At 40.7% G+C, this 27,279-nt stretch overlaps 1 protein-coding gene and 2 non-coding genes across 3 annotated transcripts in view; all 3 read right to left on the bottom strand.

Moving 5' to 3' along the window:
* Window positions 1–1,399: 1,399 nt before the first annotated feature.
* LOC126284408 (40S ribosomal protein S4) overlaps window positions 1,400–27,279 on the bottom strand; it is a 30,748-nt gene continuing 4,868 nt past the window's right edge. The window contains exons 3-6 of the mRNA XM_049983320.1: window positions 13,834–13,931; window positions 12,374–12,545; window positions 8,846–8,975; window positions 1,400–1,583 (exon numbers count right to left, since the gene is read on the bottom strand). Coding sequence (XP_049839277.1) covers window positions 1,454–1,583; window positions 8,846–8,975; window positions 12,374–12,545; window positions 13,834–13,931 — 530 coding nt within the window. The 3' untranslated portion in view covers window positions 1,400–1,453. The remainder of the gene's footprint in view (window positions 1,584–8,845; window positions 8,976–12,373; window positions 12,546–13,833; window positions 13,932–27,279) is intronic.
* LOC126285662 (small nucleolar RNA SNORA16B/SNORA16A family) lies at window positions 17,009–17,144 on the bottom strand. The gene has a single exon (XR_007551672.1). It is a non-coding gene; the product is annotated as a small nucleolar RNA SNORA16B/SNORA16A family (small nucleolar RNA).
* LOC126285663 (small nucleolar RNA SNORA16B/SNORA16A family) lies at window positions 25,679–25,813 on the bottom strand. Its single transcript, XR_007551673.1, has one exon. It is a non-coding gene; the product is annotated as a small nucleolar RNA SNORA16B/SNORA16A family (small nucleolar RNA).

Below are 27,279 nucleotides of genomic sequence, written 5' to 3'. Positions count from 1 at the left end.
TGACTACACAGCTACAGTAGTCTGGTTCGAATCTTAAGCATAGCAGTTAAACTTTACCGTGTAGCCATTGCTATGCATCAGGCACTCCGTCCATATTTATCCAGTACCTTTCCTTTTTCACGTGCTTTGTCTGGTTTGAATTGATTGCTTATTTTTCTTTGCTCTGATAAGTGCCATTCTCTTTGTTATAGGTGTTTACGTCACTACGCTAAAAATGCAGTACTGTACTGTGTCATGCATTGTTTGTCGCATTCTGGTAATGAGTGTTTACGGCCTGTCGCCACTCGCGGCATAGCTTGCTTTTGTGCACGCTACCGCCACTTACAAATTAAAAAGAAAGAGTAATCGTCTCATTAGCGAAACAATGGCAAGAGACTGCTATTTGTTGTTACTTACAATGCTGCTTTCTTTGATAATGATCAACAAGAACCAAACAATAGACTGCATATGATAGATGTTCTGAACAAGAGTTTAGGGAAAAATTTTCTCCGTTCGAAAATCTTTGCAGACGCCTCTTTAGTACATTACATTCTGTACAGAAATTAGAGTGTCTTAGATTTAAAAATCTAGTCAATTGCTGTGCTTCATTTCTGACTATCACTATTACGCAAAAAAATAATACAAAATTAAGCATGACATGATATGTATATTCTTCCGCGTTTGTTGTTGTCTCACTAGTTTTGTAGTTTATTAGGCAGACAGGATTTAAATGATATAGCAGCAAACACGAAAGAATACATGGCAAAATGTTTATATTCATATTCTTATCGTGAAGAGAATACTGCATGTGATACACAATTCATAAAAATTCCTATTAGCAACCATCTCTTCTCACGGGTAGGAAAGAATTCAGATCATAGAGTTGGCCATATTGACGAACATCCCAAACAGTCTTGCCAGTCGGATTTTCGTAGTACATCGAAATGCTGCTACATTCTAAGATGAACAATACAGTATTTGCATTTAGTTCGTTGACTAATGTATGAGAATGCTCTGGTCAAAACTCGGGACGGAGAAAAAAGCTCGTTTTCCACTTTTTTTAATTTATTTACTAACGAAGGTTTTGGCGCCAGTATTTGTCTTTGTGTCTGCAAAGCATGCCTGTGTAGCGATACATATATTCGATGGCAGAAGTTGTTCTGGTGGCATCTACCAACATTTTTCAGAACATCCGCTTACTTTGCACTCGATTCTAAGCCATAGGCGGTTTTTTTGGATCAGAAAAAACGGAAAAAAGCAGCTTAGATTTAGCAAATACGCAAGTGAAATTCAGATTTTGGTTTCTATTAATAGATGAAATGGAATTTGTTGCAAAAACAGTTCTCTTAGAACTCATTTCACTGGAATACCTGAGGAAGTGAAATATGTGATTAATTACAAGCTACAAAAAGAGAACAACTTTTTCCTGATGGATTTTTATTAATTAAACAGCATTTTCCACAGAACTATTACATTATCCAGATGCTGCCTTTGCAGCTAGTCTCTTATCACGTTCTTCTGCAATACTCAGTTTCACTCCCTTGCCTCTAGGCAATGAGACATATGGCTTGGTTGCCTTTCCAATGATGAATACATTATTCAACCTGAAACAATTAAGTTGGCTGTTACTATGACATATTTGAAAAGATAATTATATTTACGCACCACTGTTTTTATCATTAATTCACAAAGATGAAACAGTTTTAGTTTGTTTAAGAAAAAATTAAATTACATATGTATGACTATGACATCAGAACATTAAAAGATGTCTTTCAGTTTAATAAATTTACAATTGACTGATACACCCAGCAGAATTACTAACTGCTGAAGGCCGTACCTTTTCTCAGTGATTAACACTTCTTCTAGAAATAAAAGTTGAAGTGCAACTGAATTAATAAATCTAGCTTCAATGGTTGGTTGGTTGTTTCGGGAAGGAGACCAGACAGTATGGTCATCGGTCTCATCGGAGTAGGGAAGGATGGGGAAGGAAGTCGGCCGTGCCCTTTCAGAGGAACCATCCTAGCTTCAATGGAACAACGTATTCAAGAAAGAGCTTTGGAGCAACACCACCTCAAAAAACCAGGCATAGCAGAGAATTTTGGAATAGACCACCAGATGATAGAAGACCCTAGTTCTCAGAATGAGTTGAAAACTGACCAATGTGAGACACTCAACATCATGAGCCACAATTTAAACACACGAGAAAAACAGTTTGATGAAGTCAGTGTGTGTGTGTGTGTGTGTGTGTGTGTGTGTGTGTGTGTGTGTGTGTGTGTGTGTGTGTGTGTGTGTGTGCGCGCGCGCGCGCCCGCCTCTTTTCCCCCCTAAGTTAAGTCTTTCCGCTACCGGGATTGGAATGACTCCTTACCCTCCCCCTTAAAACCCATATCCTTTCTTCTTTCCCTCTTTCCTGATGAAGCAACCGTTGGTTGCGAAAGCTTGAATTTTTGTGTGTATGTCTGTGTGTCTATCAACATGCCAGCACTTTCATTCGAAGTTACATCATCTTTGTGTGTACACACATCAGGAAAGAGGGAAGGAGTCATTCCAATCCCGGGAGTGGAAAGACTTACCTTAGGGGGAAAAAAGGACACACACACACACACACACACACACACACACACACACACACAGAGAGAGAGAGAGAGAGAGAGAGAGAGAGAGAGAGAGAGAGAGAAGCAGACACTTGTAAAAGCGAAGAGTTTGGGCAGAGACGTCAGTCGAGGCGGAAGTACAGAGGCAAAGATGTTGTTGAAAGACAGGTGAGGTATGAGTGGCAACTTGAAATTAGCGGAGTTTGAGGCCTGACGGATAACGAGAAAAGAGAATATACTAAAGGGCAAGTTCCCATCTCCGAAGTTCTGACAGGTTGGTGTTAACGGGAAGTATCCAGATAACCCGGATGGTGTAACACTGTGCCAAGATGTGCTGGCTGTGCACCAAGGCATGTTTAACCACAGGGTGATCCTCATTACCAACAAACACTGTCTGCCTGTGTCCATTCATGTGAATGGACAGTTTGTTGCTGGTCATTCCCACATAGAAAGCTTCTCAGTGTAGGCAGGTCAGTTGGTAAATCACGTGGGTGCTTTCACACGTGGCTGTGCCTTTGATTGTGTACACTCTCCGGGTTACAGGATTGGAGTAGCTAGTGGTGGGAGGGTGCATGGGGCCGGTTTTACACCAGGGGCAGTTACAAAGGTAGGAGCCAGAGGGTAGGGAAGGTGGTTTGGGGATTTCATAGGGATGAACTAAGAGGTTACGAAGGTTAGGTGGACGGCAGAAAGACTTGGTGGAGTGGGGAGGATTTCATGAAGGATGGATTTCATTTCATTTCAGGGCAGGATTTGAGGAAGTCGTATCCCTGCTGGAGAGCCACATTCAGTGTCTGATCCAGTCCCGGAAAGTATCCTGTCACAAGTGGGACACTTGTGTGGTTCTTCTGTGGGAGGTTCTGGGTTTGAAGGGATGAGAAAGTGGCTCTGGTTATTTGCTTCTGTACCAGGTCAGGAAGGTAGTTGCGGGATGCGAAAGCTGTGTTTAGGTTGTTGGGTGTAATGGTTCAGGGATTCCGGACTGGAGCAGATTCGTTTGCCACGAAGACCTAGGCTGTAGGGAAGGGACCGTTTGATGTGGAATGGGTGGCAGCTGTCATAATGGAGGTACTGTTGCTTGTTGGTGGGTTTGATGTGGACGGACATGTGAAGCTGGTCAACGTCAAGGAAAGTGGCATGGGATTTGGAGTGGGACCAGGTGAATCTGGCTGAACCAAAGGAGTTGAGGTTGGAGAGGAAATTCTAGAGTTGTTCTTCACTGCGAGTCCAAATCATGAAGATGTCATCAATAAATCTATACCAAACTTTGGGTTCAGAGGCCTGGGTAACCAAGAAGGCTTCCTCTAAGCGAGCCATGAAAAGGTTGGCGTACGAGAGGTCCATCCTGGTACCCATGGCTGTTCCCTTTAATTGTTGGTATGTCTGGTCTTCAAAAGTGAAGAAGTTGTGGGTCAGGAAGGTAATGAGGAAAGAGGTTTTAGGTAATGTGGCAGGTGATCGGCGTGAAAGGAAGTGCTCCATCGCAGCGAGGCCCTGGACGTGCGGAATATTTGTGTATAAGGAAGTGGCATCAATGGTTACAAGGATGGTTTCCGGGGGTAACAGACTGGGTAAGGATTCCAGGCGATCGAGAAAGTGGTTGGTGTCTTTGATGAAGGATGAAAGACTGCATGTAATGGGTTGAAGGTGTTGATCTACGTAGGCAGAGATACGTTCTGTGGGGGCTTGGTAACCAGCTACAATGGGGCAGCGGGGATGATTGGGTTTGTGAATTTTAGAAAGAAGGTGGGGGTGCGTGGTGTCGGTGGAAGGTTTTGTAGGGGGCCTAAGGTTCTGTCCCATGCACCCTCCCACCACCACCTACTCCAGTCCTGTAACCCGGAGAGTGTACACGATCAAAGGCACAGCCACGTGTGAAAGCATCCACGTGATTTACCTACACTGAGAAGCTTTCTATGTGGGAATTTCCAGCAACAAACTGTCCATTCACATGAATGGACACAGGCAGACAGTGTTTGTTTTTTAAAGAGGATCACCCCGTGGCTAAACATGCCTTGGTGCACAGGCCAGCACATCTTGGCACAGTGTTACACCGTCCGGGTTATCTGGATACTCCCCACTAACACAAACCTGTCAGAACTCCGGAGATGGGAACCTGCTCTTCAGTATATCCTCTCTTTTCATTATCCGCCAGGCTTCAACCTACACTAATTTTAAGTTGTCGCCGCTCATACCTCGCCTGTTTTTTTTAACAACATCTTTGCCTATGTACTTCCGCCTCGACTGACAAGTCTGCCCAAACTCTTTGCCTTTACGTGTGTGTGTGTGTGTGTGTGTGTGTGTGTGTGTGTGTGTGTGTGTGTGTGTGTGTGTGTGTGTGTGTGTGTCCTTTTCCTCCCAAGATAAGTCTTTCCACTCCCGGGATTGGAATGACTCCTTACCCTCTCCCTTAAAACCCACATCCTTTCGTCTTTCCCTCTTTCCTGATGAAGCAACCGTTGGTTGCGAAAGCTTGAATTTTTTTGTGTATGTATGTGTGTCGACCTGCCAGCGCTTTCGTTTTGTAAGTCACATCTTAAGATATTTTTACTTTTTCAGCAGTATTAGAACAACACTAAAGAAATATCATCAATACTTTTCAGTAACAGGCTTTCTTGCCACTCAAGTGATCGCACCTTTAAAACAATGCATTTCAGAGGTACTATAAAATGCCAGGAAAATTGCAGCAGGTGGCAGGAGTATTATCAGGCACCAAATCTGTAGCCTGAACTACTAGCACTGGTTTATTAGCACAGTAATAACTAGAAAGGTGCTGGAAGGACTTTATTATAGTAGAGTCCTCAAAAAAAGATGCCAAATAGCTGTAGCAGATTTCATGCGGCTGCTTCGTACACCTACCTCAACCAACTGCTTCATGCAATTTTGTATGTGCCTCTACACAACATGTTTAGTGGTGTTACAGTTCTAGCTCTTTTTCACCTGCTGCTGTCTGCATTTCATAGGTGGTAGTTGCAGCACTGTTAGCAGTTATCAGAGGTCTTTTGCACAATACTATAGTTGTGTGCATGCATACAGGGCAATTCCTCTTACCGTTCCCTCATTCCTCTCAGCAGGCATCAATGCAACCATAGTAAATACTGGTCATTTATATGCTGAACACAACTGAATACTTCAAATGCAACTCTCAGTAGCTTTGTGAGTTTACAGTGCAGGATGTGTCAATCTCATTGCAAAATTTTGGAAGTTTCACTGTATCTGATTAACTGTCAGTTATTCTGACAGTTCAGGTACAGCGATTTTCTGATCATTAGCTGTAACTACCACGAAATAATTTAGCCCCACCCTTTTAAAGGCTTCACTTACACTATTCTGTTCCACTACATTCCCTCCACATTAAATTACATGAATGAAACTCCCATTACTTGTCTTACTTTGTTTCTGATACAAACTTCACGCAGGGTCCCAATGAATAACTTGTGTAAAATTTTGCATTGTTTGTTATCAATCTTAAACCTTGTCTGAACTAAGTATCATTTAAGGTGTGGTCCCATACAATGGATGTTTTCTTTTCGATTCACCTCAGTGTTTCAAGTCCAAACTTACTGCTAATGATTTTTCAGACATACTAACTATTTTCAAACATGAAAACACAGCTAACCCTTTCACTGCTAAGCCCACACACACGCACACACACACACGTTCACTTTTTAATTCCGTATGCCACACAAGTTTTAAATCCGTTTCTTATATTGCTTTATCTTGTTAAGTACTGTTCTGCTAGGTCTGTTTACTTCGCTTCAAGCTTAAAAATTGTACTGTGTCATCCATGTTGCTTTTCCAACAGGGCATAAATAATTAGTCTACAGTTCAGCCACAACATTTGTAATACTACGATTGTGATTGGGCCTCTTGCCTGACATTTCCATCTCAGCCTTTCCCACCTGCGGAAATTCTAATTCTGAATCAGCAGATAAACATTTTCAGGTCTCTATATTATAATCCTTTTTATAATACATTCACTTGAAAACTTTTCCACCAAAGAATACATGTCACAGAAGTTACTCTTACCTGTTCTACATTTAAATAGTCAGATTTGCCTGCCTTCTGTTTATACTGTAGCACTGTTATGAGCCTCGCAGCCTTCAAAATTCAGCAACAAGGCACTTTACAGTGCATTTACCCACTCAGTAATTCTACCAACTATACAAACTACCATTGTAACTTATCCTTATATCAATCAAGAAATTTAAATAGCAACCTCCAACAAAAAAACTTCAACAAGAACAATTTAGCCAAATAGAAATAGCTAACAGGTTGAGTATTGAGTATATTAAGTTCAACTGATGAAAACATCCTTTATAGAAAAAGAAAAGCTTACTCAATAAATTGCCTACACACAAGGTAAGTAGAGAGACTGATGCTTAGATCACTACATTTAGTCGTAGTTTGATAGATGTAACTAATAAAGTGCACGCACATTGTGTGTGTGTGTGTGTGTGTGTGTGTGTGTGTGTGTGTGTGTGTGTGTGAATTTTTTTAGAACAGTAGGCATCACAAAACAACTGGAGGCAGCAAATTCTATCAAGCTGTGTAGTTGATTCCCATCTGGAAATACAGTACAACTTGCTCAAATTGTCGTGTACGATTCGGAAATCTGCCCATACCGGAGTATTTCAGTCACGGCACATTCAGTGCACTTTTATATGCAGATTTTTTTTGTATGGAGCAGAACACGCCTAATGTGGAAAATACTTAATAATTCACTGTGTAATGTGGAAAAAAGCCTGTGCGGTACTACTGTATTAAGTTAATTAGTTATTCATGACTCTACAAGGACGTTATTTCTAACCTCTTAAGTAGCACAAAACCATGGAAAGAGGTCCAGTGCAGCACAGAGCTGCTACTCGGGACCTAAAATCATGCTGCTCTGTACAACAATGGATACGTTGTCCTCAGTGTCAGCACAGTACAGCACAGGAGTATGTTCGTTCATTAGCACTCAATCGGATTTTTCGTTTTCCTCATGATTGGCGCACACCGGCACACACAGGAACTTTGCTGCAATGTGTGCAGTGAAAGAGGTGGGTGATGTTCCGTTAAACAATGGACTTACCTGGCAAGGTCATTATTTTCTGCGAGTTCCAGTTGACTAGTAGCACTTTAAGAGATACCGTTTGTTCAACATCATGTTACTGTACGTGTCGTTAACACTTAACGAAAAGATTAATGCATTCAAGGCAACTAAGAAAGACAAACTCCACAGGAATTTATGTTGCGTTTCAACTGCAGTAAAACAAATTTATGAGACTTTAAGAAACAAAGATAAGATTCGGGATGAATGGATGAAATGAGCAGACGGAAAGAATGGCGTAGAAGACCGGAAATGAAGAAATTAACAAAATACTGTGGGAGCATACTATCTGAAAGAGTGCAGACCAGCTAGTACTCAAGAGATCATAGTGGTGATTATCAGTACAAATTGGTCACACACAGCAGACAGGATCTGGAATGACTAGACAATGCATGCCTGTTCTGCTAGTTACCACTGGAGTCCTTTTCATTTATGTTAAAAATTTGTGCACACAATACTATACATACTTGTTTGACTAAGTGTAAGGAACAAGTATTTACATTATTACACAGATACACCATCTCTGTGTGTATTTACATGCTTTTGTGGTCCTATAGAGAAACTGATCTTTACTAAATGTATGTAGGTTACAAGAGTATTTTACAGTACACAATTAGTCCTGTAGTGTCATGTTCCATACCTCTACCAGGGTCCTCAGGAAACAATGACAATGTTATTGCTGCAATTTACAGCATTGCATTTAACTTTTTGTAGGAACCATGTTATACACCAATATAAAGATTATTATTTACATTCATTGTACACTGCATTTGACATTGTTAAGACAGTAATATAAACAATAAACAATGCTATCCACATTCATTGGTCACTGTATTTGGCAGTGTAACTTACTGGCTGCTATTGCAGTGTATAATAAAAATGAGTAGGCCGTACTGTGTATTAGGCTGCTGTACTAAAGATTAATGCTCCCCATCCCCAAGCATTCACTTAAATACTTAACATACAATTTGAGAACGAAGGTGTAATAAAACTGAAATGAAATGTCAATGGTATTCAGTCAACAAATCTTAACCCAATTCTTAAAATGACCCGTGCAACTACTCTAACAAGCAATATTACAATCCCCAGCATACCACTTCTTTTGCAGCTACATCAAATAAAGTGACAGTCCAAACCACATAAAATAACTATTTAACAGCAGAAGTCTGTACATACTAACCTTGTAGCGAAAGTGTGACCATTGGCGTCCTTTATATGCACAATGTCAAAGGATCCTGGATGTCGTTCCCTGTTCACAACAGTCCCAACTCGACCCAAGTTACGGCCTCCAGTGATCATGCACAGATTTCCTGTGGGGCAGAAAATACTTCTCTTAAAATAACTGCCACAAGGGTTATTTTAACATTAACTGGGCTTCACAAAGATATTATAACGGTGTGTGACACACACACACACACACACACACACACACACACACACACACACACACACACACACACACCTTTCTAATCATAAGTAAGTTTACATGAACATTGTAAGAAAAGTATTTATTTTAAGAACATGAAATAATTAATCAGAAATAATGAGGAAAAAATGTGAACAAATACAACGGGCATGACATTTCTTCTCACTGAAGGATGTAAGACATTGGGCTAAAAATGTATGCTGAAGAACGAAGTGTTGGCCAATAAAGTGTTTCAAAAAGAACATAGGTATTACAAAGCACCATGGCTTGGTTATAGTAGAAACAAATACATTCTCTATTTTATATTCATTGCCACTAGATTCTGTTTTCTTGTTTGCTCTGTTACTGTCATGTTGAAAAATGAGAACTCCACAGGAGCTTGCTCCACAAGATAGCAAAGTATAATTGCCTCATTGATGTGCAAAGATTTTCTGGGCTGAGGTAGCAAACCAATCATCCAAATAGATGGAACATTGACAATTTGTAGACACAGGAAGTGCATGTAAGGAAAAGCATCCTGGACACCCTCGTGTTTCCAACAAGTGTTATGTGAATTCAAACCATATTTCAACAAAGTCCTACAAAATCAATATGTGCCAGCTGGGAGAAAAACCCTGAGCAACAATAATTCAACTTGTTTCAAGATGTCAGCAGGTTACATGGCCATGAAAGTTAGTCGTCACAGGCTTTGCATCATAACAAATGTCAACATGTGGCGTTTCTTAGAATGCTACTGGGGTTGAGGTTGGGTTGTTTAGGGAAGACCAGACAGTGAGGCCATTGGCCTCATCGGATTAGGGAAGGAAGTCGGCACAGCCCTTTCAAAGGAACCATCCCAGCATTTTCCTGGAGCAACTTGGGGAAATCACGGAAAACCTGAATCAGGATGGCCAGACGTGGTAGTGAACTAGAATGCTACTGACTATTTTTGCACAACACATGTTCAGTGCTGAGGCGACTTTCCACCTGAAGTGGAAAGCAATTTTTAAATTTGGGACCAACAAAACCCACATGCACATTGAACACATCCAATATTCAGCCAAGTTATGTGTTCTGTGAAATATCCCATTCATCTGTTTATGGACCATTAATCTTTTATGGAAACAGCAGTATCTTTCTATGTTACACAAATGGTTTTTCCGAGGTTGAACAAAGACAACATTTAACAAAATTGAGCACCCACAACCCCTCACTGCAGTCACTAAGTGTATGAATATCTTAATGAAACTAACAAGCCGCTGCAATTGTCCAATAGCCTGCAGCTTAGCACTAATCAGCTGGCCTCCAGTCACCGGATTTGTCATCCTGTGACTTCTGCAGTATTTCATTAAGAACAATGTTTGTGCAGCAACACCACCATGGTAGCTAGAAGAGTTGAACTTGATCCGTACTGCCATAACATCAATGATGATGGACATGCTTACCTGAGTATGGTGAGGAATTCTAGTGTGTGTGCGATATTAATTGTGGCACAAGTTACTAATTTACTTTGTCGTTTTCTGACGAAGCAAATTATTAATAACCACACAGATTGTGTATCTTCATTGCTACCAAATCCTGGTCTAGTATCTAAGTTGCACTAGCAGGTCATGCCATCACAATGTTCAAAAATCTGAATTTCAGTCTTGCCAATGTGAACAATACCTCTTTCACCTACCAACTGCCTGATATTAGTGGTCTACACATGAACCATGGACTTTGCCATGGGTGGGGAGGCTTGCGTGCCTCAGCAATACAAATGGCCGTACTGTAGGTGCAACCACAGCAGAGGGGTATTTGTTGAGAGGCCAGATAAACGTGTGTTTTTCCCGAGGGCATGGAATTTTACTATATGGTTAAATGATGAGCATGGAGAGCTGAATCAAACCAGTCTCAGGACTGAAGACCCCCCCACACACACACACACACACACACACACACACACACACACACACACACACACACACACACACAGAAATATGAAAATGGTTTAGAGTGCCACTGTGGAGGCTTATGACAAAAAGTTGGGAACTGCCACATTAAAACGGCATCTTCCAAACATGTGTAATCTTTACACATGTTATTAGTTTTATGCCACACTGGTGCTGCTACTACATGGTTAAAGTTCTCTACAAGTGTCCGATAGTACACGTCCTATCCAACTGTCTTTCCTTTACATTAGTCATAACTGTCTTCAACTCCATTTTTCTGATCCATTTCAGGTCTTTCATAGAAATTACTAATATTTATCCAATTCACTAATTATTTTGTTTTCTAATAAATCATTTTATGCTTAGTTTAAAACCTGCTCTACTCACTCACACCAACTGAAGTTTAGTGTACAAATAAAAGCAAACAGTAAATTGTTAACATACAAGGAGGGTTCAGGTACATTCCATTGGCCAGTATTCCTTTCAGTTTAGGAACTATGAACACTCCTCTAGCACTAAGAAAAATTGTGGTGACTTTCCAATCATGAATTTCTCATTCGCCAGTTGAAGTCTAATGGAAGCTGTAATGAAGTAGGTATTCTTTTTAATACTGAAAGACTGAATGAACAATAGTTTCTCGAGGTTTGTTAGCACAGTCTCTAAACTGCACAACAGTTCTCAACATGTGCAAAACTCAGTCAATGTGGAATTAATAGCCGGCCAGTGTAGCCGAGCAGTTCTAGGTGCTACAGCGTGGAACCGCGCGACCGCTATGGTCACAGGTTGGAATCCTGCCTCGGGCATGGAGGTGTGTGATGTCCTTAGGTTAGTTAGGTTTAAGTAGTTCTAAGTTCTAGGGGACTGACGACCACAGATGTTAAGTCCCATAATGCTCGGAGCCATTTGAACCATTTGGAAATCATAATTTTCAATCTTTTCTTTAGTTTTGTTTGTGACCTGAAAATGAGTCACTGTGCTACTTGTGAACCCAGACTGTTCTTTTGCTATATTAAAATCCAATGTTTTGTTTCTTAGTGGGTGGTGATATCTCATGAATACTTTTACATTAAAAAGGAAGCAGACATTTTTCTCGCAAAGTAGGAAAATTTCAACATTTTTGCAGAATGAGGGGTGAATTGCACCAATGAATCTGAGGACTGAAGCTTTTGCCATATTTACTTGCACTTATTTCTTCACATACAGAAAAATTATCCGTATACTGAATCTGAGCCAAGCACTGTCATCATAGTGTATATTGAAAAACTCTAAAGACTAAACTCTGTAACAAGTCATTACCTGTCACTATTCCGACAAATATTGCTAATCACTGAAGCTACCAAACAATACTGAGTTCTATTACTATGATTCTCACCTGAGTCAAATTTTATGAAGTCCATTATTTTTCCTGAAGCAATATCCAGCTGAACTGTGTCATTAACTTTTATAACAGGGTCTGGGTACCTGATGGTACGTCCGTCATGGGTCACCAAGAATGGGATACCTTTAGGACCAGTCTGCACCCTCTTCACTTTGCACAATTTATACTGAAAATGAAAATGACACTTAGCAAAAATAATTACCGAAATATTACAAATTTAAGTTCTACTTTTTCTCAGATGAGTAAGTGCACTTTCACAAAAGTTCAAAGGGGTGCCTGTAGTATCCTCATTGATATAACAGGATGGATTAAACGAGCTCATTTTGAGTAGCAGAATCTAAACTGCATACCCATAAGCTCTATTTTTTTTTTGCATTGCAGGTAGTAAGTTTTACAACATAAAATTACACACTTTTACTTTTCCTAATTTATTGAACAGTTTATGGCATATTTTGAAGCAACTAATCACTGAGTGAACTATGTTTCATGCAATAATGATATTAAATGGCACCCACTCAACCTCAGAACAGCTCTTTAAATGGTTGAGCAGCCTCATGACAGATTTAGTCCCTTATTAACTTTGTTCACAACATCTAATGGAATACTTGTCCATCACAAGTCCATATGTGACACAAAAAATAGTAAGGTATTTAGCCATTAAAAAACTGACCACTTGCCTCGTGATGTAGAGTTCAGTATATGGAGTTCAGTTCATAGAGATTTTGTGAAATTTCAAGAATTTTCACCCTGAAGATCTCTGTACCTATAAGCCACCATTTACAATGCCAACAAAGCACACTGAGCACATTTGGTAAGCAGTGAACATGTGTACCTCTTCCCCTGTCAAATTTTTATATGACTGGATTAGTCACATGCATAACTTGTTGAAATGATTGGATAGCAAGGACAATAACTTTCTTCAAAACACAATTAATACAATGTTTACTCCTGTCACGCTATATACTACTGCACAGAACATTTAATACTGGTTTCTTCCTATCTCTTCTCATGCCAGCATTTTTAATCAGGCAATGAACCTGTCAACATCTTTTCTTGTTCAAACATTTTTTGAACTATGTGCCTAGAATGAATGGCCAGTCTTAATGGTGCCCACCTATCACCCATCTCTCAAATGAGAGGTTAAACGAAGAAAAGTGGTGTATATCATTACAGTGATATCAGAAATACAAAATTAGTCTTAAGAATCACATTTAAAATTCTGATTGAGTGTTTCTTTCAACCTCTTACTTCAATGCACCACTGCACTTCAAGCCTGCACAGAATGTATTAAATATTCTTTTATCCTGGGATAAAATCTTTAATGTGCTGGAGGATAAAGTGACACTGTGTTACACTACTTGGTAATTTTCAATGGTAGTTCATTAGGGTAACAGAATCTTAAAATATACTGTAGAAAATGGCCAAAAAACAACTCAATTCTGTTAATAACGTACCTTTGCCTCCTCAGGTGTTATTCGATGAATTGTGAAACGGCCCTTTACATCATAAATTAGACGGAAAAACTCTCCAGTCTTTTCGATTGTCACCACATCTGAAAACATTTGAAATCAATGTAAATGTAAGTTTATTCAACAATTCTTAGCAGTTAAAGCATTATCTCCAGTCAATAATACTGTCGAAGTTGCTACATTATTACTGTCTTTTTTTATAGCTCTGGTGGTAAAGCTAATCAACAATATTAAGGTAATTCTTAAATACAGAGTGAGCCCTGATTATAACAATTTATTACAGAATAACCATTTGACATAATTTACATTTGCTGTGAATGACGCTGCACCAAACATTCACTTTTTGCTGTCTCGCTGTAATTGTACAGTAGCCGTGGAGACTGAACCCTATATACGGACATTACACCTATATACCATTCCACTGACACGAAAGGTGTTAATACCATCAATCCTGTTGAGAATCTCAGTCGCAAATTCAGCACGTGTTAGCAAATCATTCAGCTGCAAGCCCTGCACGATTTGCACTTTGTAAGCACACAACGTAAGCCTTTCATGAAGAATCCTCACCACACCTGCTTGCAGTATTTGAAGTTCTTGTGATGCTTGACGAGTTGATTTAGACTGACTCCATTGCAATGATTACCGAACAAGATCAACAGTTGCATCACTCACACGAGGCCTGCCACTTCGAGGGTGACAAATCCATGTCATCGTCTTCGCTGTCTAACGTAGACTAATCTGACTACGCAAGATTTATGATAAATGGTTCCATAATCAAGTCCCTGCCAATTTCCCTGTTGTATCCTACATATTGCAGCTTTTTTGTGTGTCTTAAGAAAGCTGCCCATGCAGATGTTGAGATGTTCTCTATTGCATCATGTACAAGTCTCTCACATCTGCAATTTTGTATTTATTGTTCTTTTCCGCAATATATGCTTTCAACCGAGCCCATACCAACTCAACTGGGTTGTAATAGCAATGGTATGGGGGTAATCAATTGATACAGTGTCCATACCACTTTGCAATTTTATCTACCTCATAAACTATGTCTGCAGGCTTGTGTTGTTAAGAACCAGAAATTCTGCTCTGGCATGCGACAAGTTACAAAGTATTCCATTAGATGACAACCATGCAATAATGTCTGTCTTTTTGGAGTGCATATTTGGAGCTTTGTTCACTTGCACCAAGTGGTTGCTCGCATTGTCCACAACTATAACTGGAGACACTGGACTATGCGGCAGCAATTGTTGAGTAAACCACCTTTTGAAGACACTGTACGGCATTTCAGAGTGGTAATCCTCAGAAGTCATAGCCTTTAAGACCTTAACAATCAGCTTACCCTGGGGAATAAAGCCAGTATCTGCCGATCCGACATGAAGCACTATAATTCTATTACCCTTACCATCACTCATTTTCCAGCACATAGTCCTGGTGTGGTTCTGATTAACGAAAGTTTATCCAAGTAACAAATTTGTTATTTCCCACCTTCTCTGATCTGCATTGTTCTCAAAAACACAGTCCTTGCAGCAACAATATCACTGTTTCATTAATAATTTCCTACCATCGTTTTTCTGATACCTGAACCCGAAAGTCTTTCAGTATCCTCAACATGGTCCATTTGCTTTTGTTAAAATTTTCAGCTTCTTTCGTATGCGGAACTAGCTTCTCTGCTGCTGGATACTCTTCTTAGCATACACGGAGAACACTATGTAGCACAAAACATTTTTCGCAAAATTGTCTAGCTCACCCACTTCCTTTTCTGCAGTTGTGCTGCTTCCCTGGTGATTTGAAAACAGCTGAGACGCAGGCATGCATAGACGTCTCAGCTTCGCTGGATATTCCCTGAACATTCCTCAAACCAACACCACGTGTCTCAGCTGTCTGCTCCTGGCATTTGACAATGGTGCGACCTAGCCCTGCGCCAGTGTGGATTCAGTGGAAGACTGTCTCAAAGTATCGCTACACAGGGAACACTATTTTTCTTGCCTGTTTGTTCAGCACTTGGCACGATTGCTTACCATCACTCGTAATGAACAATATGAAGGCAGTCACCACTCAGCACGCAACACTGTCAGCAATGAACAGAACTTACGAGCACAGCATGACCCACATGCAACAAAGACAAGAATGTCAGTGGCACACTTACAACTGTTTTTGCACATCTGACCCTGACCTGCCTCTGTAGGTGCTCTCCGCTCTAAATCTCATGGAATGTGCTTTGCATCGTGATTTGCATAATTAACTATATGAAAAAGTCTCTACTGAGCTTAAAGTTATTTTAGGTAAAGCCATTTTGTGCTTCACCCCATAAATGTAAATGAACACACTTTAATAAGAACAATGTAAAATTAAAATATTACTCCAGGAAAGCAGGAAATACTCCCATGTGATTGCACCTACGAGATTTTTTCCACAGTGAAATTTGGAATGGGTTCATATTTACACTTTGTCAATTTTAGGCAGGACGCAGTTTTTAATTTTAAGAAATCTGCTACATACTACATAATTGTAGTCTTTCTGGCATTCTCATTGAAATTTATGATTTACAAGTTTCTGCATTTGCAGTGAGATCACTTCAATAACTTCCCAAGCTGTATTGTCAGGCACACTCATTTCTTGCTGTTAAGACTAACCAACACTGATCACCGTGACTTCTCCCTCAATATTTTTCCTGGTGTTGCCCAACAATAAAAGCTTGCAGAAATTCAAATGCATTATTGTTCAACAGCACTGGAAAACTTTAGTGACAAAGAATTTACAGTTCTCTATTTGATTGGAGACTGAATAGTGAGCAAGGATATTTGCACTTGACATTTGATCAGCATAACTAGGGAAGTTGTTGAAATTATGTACAGAGAAAGTGACAACTTGTGATATGCCTGAAAACCACAACCATACCACAATGAACACAATTACAATATATACAATGAATCTCCTCACAGTCACAAATTTGTTGCCAAGTGATTTTGGAACAGGAAAGATTATCACATACACTCCTTCCAACATAGCGTGTTACATATGAAGAACTATCAAACAGTCACAGGAAACCAATAAATCTTTACCTTTGTATTCATAAATGATTAAAAAATCACTGAAAATTCAAGTGCAAAAGACACTGACGTTTCCTCAAACTATGAAGGAAACTGCTTGACAAATTAATTTTTGTTTTCATCCCTGGGTAATACTGACATGATACAATCACCAAATCAGTGACCAATGGGAGAAATTTTTATATTGGCCATGTTTTGACTGCCATCTGACATTAAAATTCAAATGCAGCTTCGACCAGGCCTATTGCAACACTTTTTTGCTAACTTGTAACAAAGACATTTCAACACAGCATACCACACTAAGAAGGCCAGGGGATCTCGAATTGCCAACCAATGGAGTCCATTTTTGACTTCAAAGAAGGCCCAATCTTTGGGCATTTCTGAGAAAACATCAGCTGAAGTTCATCATACCCAATTAAATAAGAACGTTTACTCCTAAAATTAAGCCCCATTCGAGGAAAGTACTAACAGCCAATGCCTGGGAAGCTGAAAACATGTGCGATTACAACATGCATTCTGTAGGTTTCTTCATATGCTGCCAGAAATAAATTTAGTAATGTATGGCTAAACATTTATGAAAGTGCAAGTTTGTTATATTTTCAGTACTTACAGTGCACTGCCTAGTGGTATATGCATCAAATCTGTTCCTATAACGTAAATTATCTAGCAGATAAATTGCTAAAGAATTCTTTCCAAAATATAAACACACACACACACACACACACACACACACACACACACACACACACACACACACAATACAATTAAACTGAGAACTGCTGTTTTGATTTTATCAAAGTACAACAGACAGCTGTTGAAGGCTTTGTAACAGCAACTTGCTTTTGGAAAGCAACAGGAATTGTGTAACCAAGTTGACAATTACAGTCCACAGCATAAGTCAAAACTTTTAGCACCCATTTTTTCGGCAGCTTATGAAGGGTAGGCATCAAAATTAATTCCAAAAAGAAATTTTAAAATTTAAAGAACTAGTTGCTTAAGAACTGCATTCATTGCATCTTCTTAGTGCCGTACATTTATTTTCTCCTGATATTTACACGCTAAGTACTATTAATCCAGATGTTCAAACGAATGTGAAGCTATGTTAACAGTGATACAGGGAAGCCACCAGGATTAAAATAGTCAATAATTACAGATGTTTAGAACTTTACCTACCTCCTTGTGATTCTTATAAATAATTTACGAGTCATGGAGACATGTCATCAAATACCACGTGCAAAAGGAAGAATGAAAACTTTGCTAGCTTTCAAAATCAATTGTGTCCCATTGGCTGCGCGTGCACATGCATGTGCTCTAACACTGATTTCTTCAGAAAGCTAGCAAAGCTCATTCTTTTTGTGTGCCCGTCAAAACTACTGTTCATTGTGTGGCCTCATTTACTCCTAAATTATTCACATTCAGCCAGAACTTCCATTACTTTACTTGTTATTCTTCCATATTGAAATCTCTCCTCCTCCTGGCTCCTACAGTGGAAACACTTTCGCCATCAAACCTATCAGTCAGACTCAACCAAAGACCAATGTTGCACCCCGCGTAACACTGTTCACTTCTCCACCCAACTGTGATCTACCCCCACTGCCCCCAAACCACACACTTAACTTTCCAGAATTTCTTAACGACGAACCTTGCCTCACCATCATTCCCCATGTCCATCAACATGCAAACCAACAAGAATCACAGTCCATCTAAAAACTGATCCCCAACCTTATAATCCTACCTGAAGACAAAGGCTCCACCACTTGTTTTGAACCACAAGGATTACCTGGAAGGAGGACTCCACCAGTTGTCAGATACATCCACCTACGAACTTTGCCACAGTAACCCCTTTCCCGAAATTCAACAATCTCCAGTCACTGCTGAAATCCTTGGGCCCATACCAAAACCTCTCCCCAGAGTCCATCTCTCTACTCACCCCTAACACTCACCACAGTCTTACCTTCTACATGCTTCTGAAAGTCCATAAACCTTATCACTCAGAATGCTCCCTTGTGGTCAGTGTGACCCTACTGAGAGAACCTCTACTCTCACAGGTCAACGCCTTCAACCTATTACCCGGAACATACCCTCTTATATAAAAGATACCAACCATTTCCTCCACTGACTCTCCACAGTTCCTGTCCATTTACCACACGATGCCCTGCTCGTCACTATTGAACTCTGCCCCCAGTAGCTGATTGGTCAACACAACAGCCTGTAAATCCTAATGGCCCGGGTTCGATTCCCAGCTGGGTCGGAGATTTTCTCCGCTCACGGACTGGGTGTTGTGTTGTCCTAATCATTTCATCCCCATCGGCATGCAAGTCGCCGAAGTGGCGTCAAATCTGAAGACTTTCACCAGGCGAGCGGTCACCCGACGGGAGGCCCTCGTCACACGACATTATTATTATTATTATTATTATTATTATTATTATTATTATTATTATAATACCGCTATTGAACACAACCTATCCCAATGCCCGATGGATTCCAAACTAACAACCTCCTTTCTAGTGGCCATGACCAACTATATCCTCAACCACAATTTCTTCTCCTTTGAATGTATTACCTACTAACAAACCTGGGATACAGCTACAGGCACCATCCTATGCTAACCTATACATGAGCCATCGAGAGGAATCCTTCCCATACACATCGAATCTAAACCACTCACCTGGTTCAGATTCATTGATGACATCTTTGCAATCTGGATTAAGGGTTAGAACACCCATTTACTGCACCTGGTTCTTCTCAACCCAACAAGCCACCTTCCTGGATGTTTACCACCTCAAAGATAACTACATCAGTACCACCATCCATATCAAATCTACTAACCACCAGCAATATCTTCACTTCGATGGCTGCCACCCGCTCCATACCAAGAAGTTCCGTCCATACAGCCTAGCCACCCGTGGTTGTCACCTCTGAAGTGACGAGCAGTCTCTCTCTAAATATACCAAGGGTCTTACTGAGGTCTTCACAGACTAATTATCCTCCTATCGTGAGTTTACAATAAGTTGCAATCTTTGACAGTTCAGCACAATGCAAGTGGAGAGAAGCCTAGTTGCTAGTGTGTCCTGGACACATCAGCAAGTGACCACAGTATAATGCCACGCCTTGCTAGATGTGGGACCTGTCAGGCTCCTACGACAGAGTGAACAGAAAGCCGCACAAGCTGATAAATCTGCAATATTTCTCAAACTTTTTACAGAAAGTATTTGGTAATAAACTGATTCTCACACATCTTACAGTTTAATTTGCCAGCTTCATGATGAACCAGCTATCATTTCGTTAATTGTCAAAACTACTGCAAGAACTTTTTAGTTAGCAGCGAAAAATAGGTATTGCTATGAATGTGTGTTTGGTGTGGGATAAGTTATATGTTGCTGCATATTAAGTGTAGCTGATATGTTGCATTATTATTTAAACTTTTAAGTAATCACTGTTTTCAGTTTCAAGAAAAATTAATGTATTCAAAGCACTCTGTGACAAACTCCTGAGCCAGGGAAAAAACTAGAATAAAATATTCATTACTCCCTCATATCTCATAAATAGTCCGAGATATCCAAACAAGATTTTGTCAAATGATAGTACACAAAGATGAGTGTTTCGCCATATCATTAATATGATAGACCTCCATATCTACCGCAATAGAAGACTACAGATCTTTTGAATGAAGTAATGTAATTATTGCAAGCCGTTGCTAGCTGGTGAAATGAGAAATGCAATTGGTTTTGTGACAATATATGTTAAGAAATTACTTTTTTATTTCTATACTAAGAATGGGCTGTTCCATAAGCTACTGACCAGACTAGCACTCAGTTGTTAGTGTAATAATACACCATATCATGATTATGTTGCAATTTCAAATGTACTGTAGTGTTAATGAGATGAATGTTTCTTAACTCCGTTGCATTTTGACAAAAGAAGCAGATTTTAACGTGGCAAGAAGAGAAGTTACGTATTCGTCAAAACTCATCAGTCCTTCATGAATCAATGTCTCCTGAACTGTAGACTCGGTATGACTGACATATCAAGACCAGTCCTACTGTGCAAGATTTACAGTGGCTTCTTTGGTCAGCATTTCAACCTCACTGAGCGTAAACTACTGCTTGTTTTCTGCCGCATTACTTTTCACATAGGCCCATATACTCTGCTGGATTTTAATGAACATGATACAGAGGAAGCCTGATTCACTGTCCTTCAATGCATTGTTGGAGCTTTAAGCATCACAACAGAGTGGAAACGCATTTTATCCATTACTACAGTAGAATTCCAAGGAATATTTTGCAGCAGAACTTTATCTTCCCAGCCTACGAGCCTGTTCTCGGACAATACTCTTATTGAAAACCTCATTCAGATGTACTGCACTGTTATTAATGTAACGCCAACACACATTACATCGGCAGCTGACGAACATTGATGCATCTAACGCATGCCGTTTATTCATGGTCTGGCAAAAGGGGCTCGTTACCAGCCGACCCGCTGGCGACGTGGTAGGGAAATCTGGCTCGCCATTGGTATCTGGGCAACAGGGTCATGTCCCTATCCAGTCAGCCAAACATCAGAAGTCGCAACGATTTTAAATGTACTATAACCATGTAGAAAAACCAATATCTCACACCTTGTCTTTCATATCTACCACCACCTCCCTAAGCCCCACCGTCCAGCCACAGAGGAGCATTTCTCTTTTAACTCTGTACCATCCAAGATTGGAGCAGCTGAATTACATTCTCCGCCAAGGTTTTGACTACCTCTCATTGTACCCTGAAATGAGAGATGTCCTGCCCTCCCACAATGGTATTCCGCTGTCCCCCAAACCTACACAATATATTCGCCCATCTCTACACAATGCCTGCTCCCAACCCCTGACCTCATGGTTCATACCCTGTAATAGACCTAGATGCAAGACCTGTCTCATACATCCTCCCACCACCACCTACACCAGTCTGGTCAGGAACATCACCTATCCCATCAAGGCCAGAGCTACCTGCGAAACCAGTCATGTGATCTACAAGTTAAGCTGCAACCACTGTGGTGCATTCTATGTGGGTGTGACAACCAACAAGCTGTCTACATGAATAGCCCCCAACAAACAGGCCAAGAAACTAGTGGACCACCCGGTTGCTGAGCATGCTGCCAACATGACATTTTACCGACTGTTTCACAGCCTGAACCATATGGATCTTACCCTATAACATATCCTACATTCCTGTAGCCCTCCTGGTCTCAATCTTCATTGGTCATCGTCTCCACCCATCCAACATCCCTGCTCCCATTCCAGCAGTATATAGCCCTCATCCCACTATCACACCCAGTCTATTTCTCTCCTTTTTCCACTGCCCCCCCCCCCAACCCTATGTCTAACCTGCCAATTGGACATAACTGCACTATCCTCTCCACCGCATCCTTGCACGTCCTAGCAGCACTACATAGCCTGCCACCCCTACACCCTACTATCCCTCCCCTCCACACCCGAGCCAGTTCCTTACCCCCACTCCAATCACACACTGTTGCTGCTGCTCGTAGTGTGGCTGGTTGGTAGGTTGGTTTAAAGGAGGGGGGAAGGGAACGAACTATAAGAGGTCATCGATCCCTTGTTCCTAATAAAACAATGCCACTAGTGTGAGAATAAAACTGACGAAACGTAACACAAAACGGAATGAAAGGAAAAACCACAACAATGAAGGGAAGGCAACGAACACTAAAAGGAACAAATAAGGACAAGAAAACAGAAAACATAAAAGAGTAAAACATGAAAGCAGATTATTGTGGCTGGTCAACCACGAGAATAAAAAGAGAAAGCCAGTCACTCTGCAACATATTAAAACTTCCACCCCATAAGCACTAGGGTGGAGGACACGGACAAAGGACATGTGCTAAAACCTACACGGAAGTATAAAACCATCTCTCACGGATAAAAAGTAAAACTAAAGCTGCTGTGGAAACATTGTCGCCCAACACTGAAGGCAGGGTGCTGGGAAAGTTAAGAAGTCTGCCGCAGAGTGGCTAAAAGTGGGCAGTCCAGCTAGAGGTGGACGACTGTCATTTGGGAGCCACAGCAACACCAAGGTGGGTCATCGCAACTTAGGAGATAACCACTAGTGAGCCACAGATGGCCAAAGCGGAGCAGACAAAGGACAACTGATTCCCCAGAAGAAGCCCACAGGGAAGACTTGCACACATTCGCAGTCTCCTTAATGACGTGCAGTTTAGTTTACATACTGTTATGCCATTCCTTGCTGTGTAAGAAAGAACGCAGGTCAATTTCAGACATGCTCATCTCCAGGAGCAGTTTCCACGTAGCCTGTTTGGCCAGCCTGCCAGCAGCAAGTTCATTGCCTGGGATTCCGACGTGGGGTCCACACAAACGCCATTGTATGACAGGACTGTTCCAGGGCAGAGATGGACTCCTGGGTGTTCGCTACCAAAGGACGGCGACGGTAGCACTGGTCGATAGCTTGTAAGCTGATCAGGGAGTCTGAACAGAAGAAACGACTCACCAGAACAGCAACTGATACACTGAAGTGCACGAGATATGGCCACAAACTCTGCAGTGAATACACTGCAGGAATGCTGTTCAATACAGCCTCTGGACATAGGCGATACCAACATTACCATCAAGCCATCAGTCCAAACAACTTCTGAGCCCCGGAAAACGTCACGAATCGACAAAGTGACAGCGAAGAGCGGCAGGGTTAACCGAGTCCATAGGGCCATGTGAAAGAACCAAACAAAGCTTTGACTGAGGTATTTGAATGGACCTCAAGTAGAGGTGGTGAAGGGAAGGACTTCAGTTCCGAAAGAAGGGATCACACACAAACCGCAATCGTGAGCCCCGACCTGGGCTGCCGATGCGGGAGATGAACTGCCGTTGAGTGGGAAAAGGAGACGGTAATTCGGATGCTTCCAAGAACTATGACTGTGTGCGCAACGTAACTGGCGAGCAGTAGTGCAAGTCTGATCTGCAATGAAGGGACTGTGGCCTCCCCCACGACTCTGGTCACCAGACTCATTCTAAGAACTCCAGTCACTAGTCAAATATCAGTCGTGCACTGAGTCGAGTAAATGCAACACTGACAGCGCCGCTGAACCATAAACCAGACCCCCTAGTCAAGGCAGGATTAAACAAGGGCTCTGTAGAGCTGCAGCAATGTAGAGCAATCTGCAGCCCAGTTTGTAATGCACAACCAGCAGAGAGCATTGAGGTGCTGCCAGCACATCCGCTTAAGCTGACGAAGGTGAGGTAGTGAACTCAACCGGGCGTCGAAAACCAGTCCTAAGAATCGATATGTCTCCATTACAGTGAGTTGATTGTCATTAGAATAAAGTTCAGGTTCCAGATGAACTGTACGACACCGACAGAAGTGCATGGCTCCCTTTAGGCACTGCTTAGCAACACCAGTACTGGAGGAGCAGTACGAATGGCAGAAGTCATCCGCATACAGATAAGGGGAGACTGACGGCCCTACAGCTGCTGCTAGGCCGTTAATGGCCACTAAAATTAGAGATGCACTAGATACAGAGCCCTGCAGAATGCCATTCTCCTGAATAGAGGAACTACGGGTGGCACCAACTTGGACACAGAAAGTACACAGTGACAGTAAGTTTTGGATAAAAATCGGGAGCAGGCCCTGGAACCCCGATCATAAGATGTGGCAAGGATGTCGCCAGGTCATGCCGTATGCTTTACACAAGAAGGACTGCAATCAGGTGTTGCATGTCTGGAAAAGGATGTTCGGATGGCAGACTCCAGGGACACAAGATTATCAACGGTAGGGCAACCCTGGCTGAGGTCACCCTGACATGGAGCCAGTAGGCCATGTGACTCCACGACCCAACCCATCCGAGACCAGAAATTCCAGCAGCTTACAGAGAACGTCAATGAGGTTAATGGGCCGATAGGTATCCACATCAAGAGGATTTTTATCAGGTTTTGACACCGGAATGGTGGTGCTCTCCCACCACCGCAGTGGAATGACACCATCGCACCAGATCCAGTTGAAGATGACAGAGATATCACTTGTAGTCAGACGAAAGATGTTTAATCATCTGACTGGATCGGAACTATTTGGAACAGTTTTTATTGTACCTATCTGCGACTCTGCATCTCCACTATTGGTGAGTAGCAACTTTCCTTTTTATAATATTGTTACATTCCATCCTCGATTTTGCATTGATTTTATTATTTATTCACCACAATCTTCTTATTGGAAAAATCATATAAAAATACCAAAACACATGCACAAATGCAGCAGTCCTACCTTCTCTGGCAAGTTGACTGTTGCTCAGCCAGCAGTTTTCTGTAATGGCTTTAATCTGACATGTACACAAGTGGCAGTCTTTTTTTCTATTTCTCAGGAAAATAAGCATATATGGACCCCATGACTATCAGCCCCATCAAATAAACATTAACTTTAGGGACAGTTTTCACAAAAATTGGATAGGGTGTACGGAGGTTAGTTATCTTAATATTAGATTTTAGGTGGTGTGCCAAATTTGAACGTAACTGGTTGGCCATGTTTGAGATGCTCCCCTTGTACGAGTGTTCAAATGTTAGTGCAGAAAACTACTTAACCTACAAGTTCATAAAAGGTATTGCTTAGAACCATGTTTTTTTCTAATAAGCTAAACAACAGTTTCACAGGAAACCAACATTAGATTATCAGTAATTTTGAAATTTGTGCACAAACTCACAAGTACTCAAAAACTTGTCAGAAGCAACTATGGAAGTCACTGAAGTTACTATCATGAAAGAAATATGGTATTCTGTAATGAAATCAACATTTTGTCTTCATCCCTGGGTAATACTGATATGATACAATCACCAAATCAGTGACCAATGAGAGAACTTTAATATTGGCCATGTTTTGACTGCAGTTAAACATTAACAGTGGAACGCAGCTTCGACCAGGCCTTTTTTTTTAACCTGCTCAGTAATAATTTCTACTGATTATCTGCAATACAGAAGTAACTTGCACAATTTGTAGTGGAACTACGTACTAAGGTTATAACATTAGAAGCCAGCAAGTTTCTGGATATAAATGTCCTTCCAGCAAAAAGGAGCCTAACTATACATTTAGTAAATATTAGTTGCAGTAAGTACCTTTATAGCCAATTGTGGAAAAAAAGTTTAGCACCTTCTGTCTCCAGACTGCAGTCAACAGTACATCACAGCCAACTTATACATTCACACATAAATGGTGGAATATAGGCTAAATAATGGAAGGAGTAAAGTTTGTAACTCTGTAAATGAGGTGTTTGATCACTGATAGACACATGAATAAGACTAAGTATTCCTAAGCTACCAGACAACCTTAAGTTTTCGTATGATTGCCCTTCAAATCTGAACAGCTGATATCAGGCCTGAGCCCCCTGCTATTTAAAAGCAAGTGGAACTGCTTGAGATTTTTAGTTAGTACATTTCTTTAAAATTATTAGAAGAATGCAAACAAACAATGCCACAGCCAAAGTCCAGGTATGGTGTCAGTGGGTCTTGCACTGCACGCTGATGATAGGAATTTGTCTAGTCTGTAAGTATACAATAGCCAACTGAATAATGATTCCTTTTGAGACAAGATACAAGTTGGAAAAAGCTGTTTCCAGTATGACCTGGTTACGATTTTTTTAAAAGTTTGTTATTAATTTTCATATTTATTCGGCAAATGGAAAAGATTAGGTGCACTGACAGACCTGTAATATGGCATGAAGCCTAGATTAGATTGCATTTCAACAATTAGTTTGCAAGTTGGCGATTTCAATGAATCTATGCAAAAAAATATGATTGCACGAATAGACTAACACATAGTATAGCCTAAGAACTACATTAATCACTGCACTAAGCCACTTTTATACTTTATTTTTCCCAATTTTGCCCAAATGTGACAATGCGATTGCACTTTAATCTATTAAAACAGCAAACCTCTAAGAACCATAGAAAATTATGGAACATCATTCTGATTAACTACCAACAACCCATTGCAGATCACATTTCTGAGCTCCATTAGTTAATCGTATGAATTGTTATCAACGATGGCACATTATGCTATAGCCACTAAGTGTTACTTAACCAAATATCACAGAGCATTTCTGAGATACATTCAGGGCCAAATGTAGATTGATTCTGACCTTATATTATCAAAAATGACCTCATATCAAGGTTAACTTTGAAATCTTGTCTAAACAGCAATACCAGAGTACATCATGAAGTAGGATATTATTTGACAGGCAAAAATTTGCAGATCAAAGACAAGTTCAACTGTAATTGTCAGTTTACGAAGTGATGAGATTCTTAAACAATGCTTTTGTTTTAATCAAGTACAAATTAGGATTCTAAAGAACATTTTTATGAATAAAAAAATTACTAAAATTTGTGACTCACCACTCC

The sequence above is a fragment of the Schistocerca gregaria genome, chromosome 8, assembly GCF_023897955.1.
Source record: "Schistocerca gregaria isolate iqSchGreg1 chromosome 8, iqSchGreg1.2, whole genome shotgun sequence".
NCBI lineage: Eukaryota > Metazoa > Arthropoda > Insecta > Orthoptera > Acrididae > Schistocerca > Schistocerca gregaria.
Note: the sequence above shows the minus strand (reverse complement) of the source record. Positions and strands in the feature narration are given on the sequence as shown.